Source organism: Ctenopharyngodon idella, chromosome 16 (assembly GCF_019924925.1).
Source record: "Ctenopharyngodon idella isolate HZGC_01 chromosome 16, HZGC01, whole genome shotgun sequence".
Classification (NCBI taxonomy): domain Eukaryota; kingdom Metazoa; phylum Chordata; class Actinopteri; order Cypriniformes; family Xenocyprididae; genus Ctenopharyngodon; species Ctenopharyngodon idella.
In genome coordinates this window covers 15,329,346-15,340,601 of record NC_067235.1, presented here as the reverse complement: position 1 = coordinate 15,340,601, position 11,256 = coordinate 15,329,346, and the positions used below count along the sequence as shown (strand labels likewise).

The 11,256-nt window shown below is 36.1% G+C and overlaps 1 protein-coding gene across 1 annotated transcript; it reads left to right on the top strand.

Annotated features, from left to right (window-relative positions):
* The first annotated feature begins 1,312 nt into the window (after positions 1-1,312).
* On the top strand, positions 1,313-10,744 carry gnb3a (guanine nucleotide binding protein (G protein), beta polypeptide 3a). The gene is made up of 9 exons (XM_051866079.1): positions 1,313-3,426; positions 5,188-5,327; positions 5,433-5,578; positions 5,938-6,001; positions 7,122-7,284; positions 7,438-7,504; positions 7,624-7,825; positions 9,629-9,845; positions 9,954-10,744. The coding sequence occupies exons 2-9, from the start codon at positions 5,271-5,273 to the stop codon at positions 10,058-10,060; spliced, it is 1,023 nt and encodes a 340-aa protein (XP_051722039.1). The 5' UTR covers positions 1,313-3,426; positions 5,188-5,270; the 3' UTR covers positions 10,061-10,744.
* The last annotated feature ends 512 nt before the right edge of the window (positions 10,745-11,256 follow it).

Genomic DNA, 11,256 nt, shown 5'->3' with positions numbered 1-11,256 from the left:
TCCCCATTTCAACATGACGCCCCTTCCATTAAACCCAAACCCTAATATCACTGACCCTCCTCTAATACACCAGCTCCTGCCATACTTGCGCTGACCATTGATCCTCTGTATGTGTTTAATCTACATTGTGCTGTAAAATAGAGGGCAGAATGGCTATTGGTGCATAAGGTGTTAATATGATCCTATGCATCTGATACTTAGGCCTGGAAAACAGTTAAGAGTTTAAGAGCAAAGCAGATGTATGGACATACCTCTTAGGTAAATGACTAAGACCCTTCTGACCTGTTTCCACTGACGTTTGACTTTCACTGAGATGCGTTCATGAATAATCTCTTTCTCCCTCATGATAACATATAACATTACACAACATGTTGGTGTTATGCAGGATTTTGTCCAGTGCTGAAGAGCATGGATAGTAATAGTGATAATGGAACGGTCGATGTTGCATTTTCATGCATTTAACCAGGAGTAGGACATTTGTTTAACCTGGATTTCTCAATGTAATCACACAGCTGCAGGTTTTTCACAGTGTGTCCATTTTTAGCCAAGTGACTGGGTCCTCTATACTCATTTTCAACCCAACTTGGGTTGTTTTTAACCCAGCATTTTTGTAGGATGTTTTAGACACATCAAGAGTCGCTTGGATTCTTTTTAATCCGGTGAACAATGGCTTCATGAAATTGTGCCGTTTTTCTGTATTAAGAAAGTTTAGTGTGAAACCGTATATTGTCAAATTTCACTTCAATGTCCATTTACATTCCAACAATCATTGTTTAAGCAATATCACAAGAGCAAGAGCAGTGATTTACCATTGCAAGTGTGATAATGTTGTTTTTATAACAGTTAAAGTCTGTGTGAATCAGAAATGACTTCAGTATTATGATGTATTTTAGAGTGAAACGGAATATTGAATGAGAAAAAATAGAGGGCGGGGCTTGATTTTAGCGCACCCCTTTGCCATCTCTAGCTTGCAGCAGACCGATGGTTGAAGGGCAGTGAGTGGTACAGCTGCCAAACTGACACCATCAGGGACAAGGAATGCCATTCCAGGGGGGCAGCAAATTTTCAGATTCTGAGTAAAGATTATGAATTTGTCCGAAGAAGGTCTTGAAAATGGCCGAAACATAACTTGTTTTAAACTAATAAAGTGACTAATAGAGTGACTGTTGCACCTTTTCTTCAGGTGAGATGAACTTTTGATTTTTGGTTGCACCTCCAGATGGTTGAGCATCTATTTTTAAAGATTATGAAGACAAATTAATTTTTTCTCTGAATTCATTTTGACTAGTAATGTCAGCTAACAAAGTAAATGAGGCCAATTTGGATTTCATGCAGACTTTAATTAAATGAGTAACTGAATAACATATTAGACAAAGTATTGCCAGATACTTTGCATATTTTTTTTTCTCTGCGCATTGAAAAATATTTCCAAACAAAGCAGAATCAAATGCATCCCTGTACAACACAATGTAGTGGAGTTTCGTTCCTGAACAAATCTGTTTTGTTCAACAATTTGGTTAAATGAATGATTCAATGAATCGTTTGTAAAGACATAGCCACCTACTTTCATAACTGTGTAAATAACCTCTCACTGAAAAATTCCCACCACTAAAATTCACAGTCTGTCTAAAATGTGCAGTGAAAAGTGCTGTTTTGACCTGCATCTGAAACTGTACTTCCATGATATATAGAATGTGAAAAACACTTTACAAGTAGTATGGCCGAATTCATTAGAATTTATAAGAGTATGTGAAAAATACTAGGATGGTTACTATTTCTGCTGAGATTGGAAAGCTGCTGGACCAATCAAATTCAAGGGCAGTAATACATAAAATATATATATATATATATATAAAATAAAAATAACATTTACAAATATAAAGTTTCATTGTTCATGGTGGGGACTTTCCATTAACTCCTATTGTTTCATACTACGCTAGTGATGTTTTGTTTTCCCCTTTACCTCCCTAAACAAAAACAGTTTTTTTCATTTTCATTAAAACACTATTTAGCATGTTTAATAAGCTGTTTTCTTTGTGGACATTTTGGCTGATTTCACCATGTACTATCCTTCTGGAGGCATTTGCTTCCCATGATGTAGGCAAAACCTGACCCACCTACACACACACAGACTATACTACATGAATACACACGACTCAACTATACATTACAACAAAGGGTTTTTTATATGACACTGAACCTAATGCTGCACATAACTTTTCCTCAACGTTCATCCATGCGAAAGTAAACCACTCCCTTTTGTCCTAATAGAATATAATCCTTTTCACCCATGGGTTGCGTTGTCCCCCCTCCTTGCTAAATCGGGTGATGATTTTATCCACCATGCTGCGATGTTTTGTCTGGCTCTGCGAGGTGGGGGAGGACGAGTTATATTTATGATAATGATAGTTTGTCAGTTCTAAATCAGGACACAAAAATTGATTTAAGCAAAGCCTTAAATGTTCACAGGCTTTTAAGCTCTTTTGCTCCACAAAATTCATCCTCACTCATTTTTGTTCCTAAAACAATGTTTTGTTACAATAGCATTTACACTCTTAAGAACAAAACGTATTGTACCTTGTGTAATTATACTGTAGCCTTCCTCTCACCTCAAAGTATAAATATCACTCATTTTGAAACATTTTCCAAGGTGTACGCAACACCAACTCCCAGTGATCTGAAACGGTTCATCATTCCATACATAGAAATGTCTCTCCAATCCATTATTTACTGTTTTCAGCTTCCTCGCAATGATGTGAGAATGTTGTGGATATTCTGCCTGCTCATTCGTGACTAATAGGCCTCTGTAGCCATGACCATCATCTAAAAAGTTTTGGTTTTCTGGGACATCCATGTTCAGAGTTTAGGGATGTATCACCAATGCCTTCAGGATCAGGTGTGGACAATTTTGTTCAATACTTTTGTCATTGTAGGGTTTTTCAGTTTAATATCATGTCTAAAACCTTAGCGGAGCACTATTCACCTTAAAGCAAACTTAGCCAGCATTGGCTAAATACTAAACAGGGGGGAAAAAAGTCAAATCTATCCCCTCTGCTCCCTCACCTGGCCCTTCACACACCTGCTTTTTTGTCATGTGACCCTATGACCTGATTCTCTCCACTATTTAGTTCTCGTCTTTTGCTCTCTGTTCTCTCCTTTCCTAACAGATTTCCCTCCCTCTCGCTCTCTCCATCCAAGGCTTTATCCTTTCAGCCCTGATCTCACTTCATCCCCTCCAATCCTCATCTAGCCATCACAAAAGCATCATAGAGTTTACAGAGAGAGAGAGAGAGAGAGCGAGAGGGATCAGAAGGTGCGTAAAGCAGAAAACCTGAATGAACAGTGTCCCGAGAAAAGACAAGTGGATAGAGAATTGGAAAGGAATAAGAAATATAAATACAGCGGAGAAACATCCAAGAGGAACAGGTAAGTGATGGAGGTTTTTTTACTTATTCACTTCTATATTTTGGGTTTGTTTGCTACTGTTTTAACTTATGAATATGGCAAAGTTAAGATTTGATAATGAATTCCACTCGGAAATGTCCAATTTAAGTCAGAACCAAACCATAACATAAGTGTCAATCAGTTTTATGCTTTAAATCCATAAAAATATTGGGTTTTTTGGTCTGTAGCAACAATTCTGTAATATTTTTCCTTTTCATTTTTTGGTAGTATAAATATTTTTTAAGATATCAAAAGAGACAAGCTATTGAATAAAAAATTATATCGGTACAAAATTGTAATGAATAATTTCTCTACTTAAATAATTTCCAATGACCTAACAGTAACTCATAGTATAATGAATGTAAATGATCAGCTAGACATTATAAATCATTTTTAGGTTCTGTATGAATAGTTACAGGACTTTTTTAACCATAAAAAGTTTGGAGATTACTGAATAATATTATGGAAGACTGTTCTTTCAACATAATTTGCTTTAAACTCAAATTCAAATGATAGCTAGGCCACACTTTCACACCCATTCCTAGCTTTCTCTTCTCTCTCTCTCTCTCCGTTTCTATCCATCTATCCCCCTCCCCATCTCTGCTGTAGCTCTTATCCAGATGCAAAGAGCAGTCAATAATCGGATGAGAGCAGATTTGATTCAAAAGGCCTCCCTTAAAATCTCAGCAGTGTGGATTTAAACTCACTCTCTCCTGCCTCTCTCTCTCATTATCTCTTTCTGGTTATGGCGTTTGGTGCTCACAGTCTTGTTGGTAATAACATTATCTAGCCGTTTTAATTCATACTGATGTCAAAAAATCCAGGTATGGTGTTCACCTTGAGTTCTAGAACAGGGACTATTTATTGATGTCCTTAACAGGACAGCTCCCTCCCACCGGCCCACCTCTCTCCCATCCACACCCTTTATTCTCTCGCTTTCTCCTCAAACAAATTTTAGGCAAAAGTCATTTGGTCATGAGAGCTCGGGAGATACACAAAGATTCAAAAAAGAATTCAACAAAAGGAAATAGCTTACATTAATCTTCCTTTGCAAGGTAAGACATGATATTTAAACTTAAGAGGTATGCTTTATGACTCGCAAAAAAATATTTTCATTAAGACGACTGACAGCACACTAATTATAAAAGCAATTTGAGGTTAGCCATCCAAAATGAAGGGCAAAATTATTATAGATGACAATACTGAGAGAGTTTAACATCATCAATAATATATAACATGGATCTCAGTAATGTTTTCCGCAAAAAAAAAATAAAAATTTATTGTTTGAGGGCTCAAGAATATTACAAATTAAAGCAGTTGTAATGTGCGCATAGAGTCACACTTATCATTGTTAAATCCCTTTTATTTCATAGGAACAGTTGGACATACCCAAAAACAAATGTGCTGTAGATGTATATAATGTATTTATTAACTAAACTATCTATCTATATGATAGGTGTATGGATATTAGATAAAGCAGTTTCTTGTATGTCATTGTGCTTGACTCTGACTCATTGCGCCCTTGCATGTTTGTGGTGGTGGCACAAGTGAAATTTTGCATGCATCCTTATTTGTGAGGATTTGCAAACCAGGTCGAAGGGAGTTTGAATTGCAAATAGCTGTTGAAGGGGCAACTGCAGATATATTACAGTGAAAGCAACAACAACAAGCCTTTCCCACAAGCAGTAAAATAAATTGCACTGTCATGATTAATGAAACAATTAAATGTATATTCACATTTAGGAGTTTTCCCCAGCATTCTCTTGGCTCTACTGAGCTCACTTCCTGTCTGTATCTGTGGGTGACCGTGCCTGACAACCACTGCCATGGGTGAAATGGAGCAACTGCGAAAGGAGGCGGAGAGCCTGAAGGATGAAATCACTGTTAGTGTCAATAGTTTTCCCCCCTAACGTTTTTAACATCACAAACATTTACGTAAATTTACAGAATATCAGTTATAGATCAGCTGTAATATCTGTTTTCTATAGGCGGCTCGTAAAGCAGTGCAGGACCTCACACTGCAGGATCATGTGGCGGGGACAGCTGTTGTGGGACGTGTCCAGCTAAAGACCAGGAAGACATTGAGAGGACATCTGGCCAAAATCTATGCCATGCACTGGGGGACGGACTCAAAGTAAACACAATAAGGCTTCCATCTAGACTATATGCAAATAAAAGCAACACATGCTGTACCACTAGTCTACAAGTGCATCCATATACACACATTTACATGATACTGATATGTCATTTTTAATAGACTTATGCTTTATTTAGGCAAAGACTGGTAATTGGTAATACTTTACAATAAGGTTTCATTAGGAAACTACTTTAGTTAACATGAACTAACAATAAACAATACTTCAACAGCATTTATTAAACTTAGTTAATGTTAATTCAACATTTACTGATACATTATATACATATAAAATAACACTGTTGTGGTCCCCTAACATATGTATTTTCTAACCTGATATTTCTTTTTGTCTCTCTCAGACTGTGTGTTAGTGCGTCTCAAGATGGTAAACTGATTGTATGGGACAGCTACACCACCAATAAGGTACTGAAAGGTTTTTCAGTGTTAAACTTTCCTCAGTCTGATATTAGTCCTTAACTACAAAAAAATCATTGAGCCTATCATTACTAATTGTTACAGATGTAATAAATTACAAAATCTGTTGCTTTAACCTGGAGCTGCTGTCACGCACATTTAAATGCAAATCATTTCTGGTGAAGGCTATTAAGTAAATCAGTTTCTGCCAGTGGTCACATTTGTGTGCAAGAGGGAGGAGACATATTTAAATGACATGAAGCACGAAAGCTGGGCTTTCGGTTCTTTTTGAAAACATGGAAGCTGCTTTATGCAACATATTTAAAATAGGTCATTCTGATTTTATTTAGAGCTATTGCAACTTTATATCTCACAAATGACTCTATTTGTCATAACTGCACCTTTATATGTTTCAATTGTGACTTTAAATCTCATAGTTGATAAAGGCACATTTGTATAATTATGCAATTACGAGACAATCATCCCAATTATGATAAGTCTCAAAAGAGAGAAAGTTGCCATTGTGAAATATTGGACCTCATTCATGAAACATGAGCAGAATTCCTTAAATGTTCAGATTCATGAGTGTTCGTATTTTTAAAATGTTAGTTGGTACGATTTTGTATCGTTTTGTGTTCTTTTAAGGCTAATTGATGACACTGAATTTTGATAACACTACTTACTATAATAATATATAACAAAATTTACACCCAAAAATTTAAATTCTGTCATTATTTACTCAACTTTATGTCGTTCCAAACCTTTATGACTTTCTTTGTACTGTGGAATATAAAAGAAGATAGTTTGAAGACTGTTGGTAACCAAACAGTTTCGGTTCCCATTGACTTCCATTATATGAACAAAAAATACAATGGAAGTCAATGTAAATGATGGCAGAAATGTAGTTTTTGGGCGAACTAGCCCTTTAACCAATTAGTTTAATCCCATGTTAGCATCAGGGCTTAACCAATTAGTTAAATGTGAAAATAAATTTAATTGATGAACAAATATGATTGAAAATTACTCTGAAGTTGACTCATGAATGAGGCCCAATGTATGTTAACATTTGTCAATAAACTTTAAAAACCTGTAGAATATTAACTAACTGTTGTCTCTGATTGTGGTCTAGGTGCATGCAATCCCACTGAAGTCCTCATGGGTGATGACATGTTCGTACGCACCTTCAGGAAACATGGTGGCATGTGGAGGACTTGACAACATGTGCTCCATCTATAACCTGAAGGGCAAAGATGGTAACGTGAAGGTGATGCGTGAGCTCGCAGCACACACAGGTGAGAATCGCTTCGAATACTTCTCATGCAGACTGATATAATAACCAGTTAGCAATACACAAGAGCAATATCTAGCCCATGATATATTTTACATCAGCTAGCTGCCTCTTGACATCTGTCTTTAATGTATATAATTTGAATTGTGTTGATCAGGTTACCTGTCCTGCTGCCGCTTCCTGAGCGACAGTGAGATCATCACCAGCTCTGGAGACTGTACCTGGTACATTCACTTTAGATTTTTAAAAGCTAACTAAAAGAGAAAAGAACATTTTGCAAATGATGTATTCAGATCAGCACATTTTACTTCCTTAAATAACATGACCTCTAACCTTCTTCCAGTCTTCTGTGGGACATTGAGACAGGAACAGAGAAGACCGTCTTCGCTGGCCATCTGGGAGACTGTATGTCTCTGGCTGTGTCCCCTGACTTCAACACTTTCATCTCAGGAGCTTGTGACTTCACAGCCAAACTGTGGGACATCCGTGACGGTCAGTGCAGACAGACCTTTGGAGGCCATGAGAGTGACATCAATGCCATTGGGGTAAGACCTTTTTGACTCCAAGGCTTCTCATTGTCGACAACAATATATAAGGCTCCAGTTCACAATTTACTGGATAAGTTGTTTTCTAATAGTTTCTACTGCTAAAATATTTGGTATCTAGAAAAATGTATACACATTATTAAAATGCCCATTTAGTATTATTTATATAATATTATAGTATTTAATAATTTTGAATTAGCTTTTATTTTTGATTTTTTTAAAGATTTTTTTTTTCAATTTTAGCTTAAGTTTTAGTAATTTTGTTATATGATTTTGTCATTTTTATTTTTAGTATTTTATTTCTATTTAGCTTTATTTTTGTTTCAGATTTAGTCATTTTAAATGATTACAATTAAACTTATTTTATTTCAGTTTTTTAAGTTTTTCATATTTAAAATCTATATATTTTATTTGATTTTAGCTTTATTTCAGGAAATGAAAAATAGTTTTAGTTAATAACATTGCCAACGAGTTTTACAATTATATTAATTTAAATGACTTTTCCAGTTCTAGAAATCACACATTTAGAATTTGACTACCTCATATATACAGGTTTTCAAAGACTGAGAGTCTTGGTTCCTCATAGACAGGCATTGAGAGGGTGAATTAAAATAAAATAATTTTTTTTTTAGCTTAATTTTAATGCTTGTTTTGTCTTATTTTAAACAATACTAAGTCATCTTGAGAACGACTGCCCTAAACCAATGTATTTAACTTTGACATGAAGACTATCCCACACCTTTGGTACTATAAACATGAATGATTCATTAAACTGTGCAGTTTGTTGGAGAGATGCTTTTGCTTCATTAACACAATGAGCAAAAATCCCATAGATTTACATTGAGGAAGGGGCTCAAGCCATCTTTTGGGACAAGAAATATTCTAGAGCAAGGGTGCCCAATCCTGTTCCTGGACATCTACCTACCTGCGAAGTTCAGATCCAACCGTGATCCAACACACCTGTCTGTAATTATCAAGCGCTCCTGAAGATCTTAATGAGCTGCTTCAGGGTTCAACGATGCACTAAAAACTGAAAGTTTTTTTTTTTTTTGCATTTTTCACGTACAAACCACACAAACGATCCCTGTTCACATGGATCCAGGAAAACAACTAAAAACGCTGTATTATGCATGCCAGGCCAGTAGTTGGCGATGTTACTTTGTAAAGAAACACTACGTGCCAGACTGACCATGTAATACGCCTTTGCATGATGACATCATTTTCATAAATTTGCGTTTTTGTAGTTTCCACTGAGTATCCTTTTCAAAAAAAAACTTTGACAAGTTTTCAAGTTTCCATTTTCAAAATATTGCATTTTCAGGCCCCCAAAACGCAGTTGTCATGTAAATGAACTGCCAAAAAGCATAAAAAGTTTTCTGTTTTTAGTTGAAAACAGTGTCGTGTAAATGGCCCATCAGTTATATTTGATCAGGGTTGGAGCAAATCTTTCTCAGGAAGTAGATCTCACCAGAAGAAGTGGGTCATCCGGGTACTTTTTGCCTACTCTCTAGTTCCATGAATTCGGACATACTTCCTTGCTTTATCACATACTGTTTTTCACCTACTATATAGTAGGGAAGTATGTGATTTTGGATGCACCCATCGGGTTAGGCTCTTTTAACCTGGATCAGAAAGCAACCACCCAGAAGAACTAAGAAACCACCTAACAACCGCATATCAACAAACTAACAACCTCTCAAAACTCCTTACAGCAACCACATAGCAAGCCCTAGCATAGTGGCCGTGAGTTTTGTAATATATTATAATAAATATATTCATTTTTCTCTCTGTGTCACTTTTCAGTTTTTCCCCAATGGCAATGCAGTGATCACAGGTTCAGACGACGCTTCCTGCAAGCTGTATGACCTGCGTTCAGACCAGGAGCTCATCACGTACCAGGACTCCAGCATCATGTGCGGAGTGACTTCCATCGCTCCCTCCCTCTCTGGAAGACTCATCCTCGCTGGGTACGACGACTTCAACTGCAACATCTGGGACTCGCTTAAGGCGGAGAGAGTGGGTGAGTCACTGGAAAGAGATACAAGAATGGATGTGAACTTCAGGAGAACGGTAAAAAACATATCAGATGCAAAAATATCTGTAATAAAACCGTGTTTGTCTTTTACAGGAGTGTTGTCTGGTCATGACAACCGAGTGAGCTGTATCGGCGTGACACCTGATGGGATGGCCTGCTGCACAGGATCATGGGATAGCTTTCTGAAGATCTGGAACTAAAACGCTGTCTCAAAGAGAGGCAAAATCAGAATATGTCAAAGACAGGGTAAAATGTAAAGGGGACAATTGGAACAGGACTATGGGATATAGTTGTATAAGTAGGGAGGGAAAGAGATATGTTTGTTGTGCCGTCACAACGAGAAAGATTGTGAATAAGAAAACCTCATTTAGAGATGGGCTTGATCTGTAGAATAGTCTTGTCAAAGAAACCATGCAATAACAGAAAACTTGTTTTTTTCAGGGACTGCTAACTGCAAAAGTGGGCATTTACCAAGCCATGACCTATTTGGTGATTTGTGAGGTAATTTTTGGATAGGGTCATTAACACAAGGGTGTGTTACAGCATATTATCACTATAGCATATGAAATAAGTCTTTCAACACTAGTTGAATCACGCTTACTGATATCTAAATGCATCCTGTGCTATCAAACCTATATGACAGAGGTTGCCAAAATAGTTGCGCAAGATTGAGTATAAAATTTCAGTCTACACAGAATGACATTTTCACTTTTATAAAATGTGGTTTACAAACTATAGATTAAATGAGTTTTAGTGAGATTGTCTGATTGAACTTCTTTTGTTAAGTTTAGTGTTAGATTTTTTTGATAGTGCACTGATAGTGTCATGTTTTTTTTTCCTGCTTATTCAGGCCAATAAAATAAAAACTATTGACAAACTCGACTCCTTTTTCCTATAATGTTTTATTATCTCTCATATCTGATGGAATTGAAAACAAAAAATGTGTACATTATATTCAGAGGAAATTAATACTTTTAATTGATGAAAAGTGAAAATAAATGCTGTTCTTTTAAACTTTCTATTCAAAGAATTCCACAAAAATATTAAGCAGCAAAACTATTTTCACCACTGATAATAAAGCTTCTTGAACAATATTAGAATGATTTCTGAAGGATCATGTGACACTGAAGACTGGAGTAATGCTGAAATCAGCTTAGCCATCACAGGAATAAATAATTTTAAAAAGTCACTTTAAATTGTAACATTTCACAGTATTATTGTTTTTACTGTAAATGCAGCCATAGTGAGCATAAGATTTCTTTCAAAAATAAATTCTTACGGAGCCCAAACTATTGAACAGTAGAACACTGATCTTGGATAAATATCAGATTTTTTGATATTACAAAATAGTTAATTCAGATGAATCATTAAAGGATTAGTTCACTTCTGAATGAAA

What these genes read in the sequence shown, in the direction of transcription:
- gnb3a (XM_051866079.1), top strand. Translation starts at nt 5,271, where the DNA reads ATGGGTGAAATGGAGCAACTGCGAAAGGAGGCGGAGAGCCTGAAGGAT. An exon ending in GCCTGAAGGATGAAATCACT is followed by an intron (nt 5,328 to 5,432) that starts GTTAGTGTCAAT and finishes TGTTTTCTATAG; the next exon opens with GCGGCTCGTAAAGCAGTGCA. An exon ending in ACAGCTACACCACCAATAAG is followed by an intron (nt 6,002 to 7,121) that starts GTACTGAAAGGT and finishes ATTGTGGTCTAG; the next exon opens with GTGCATGCAATCCCACTGAA.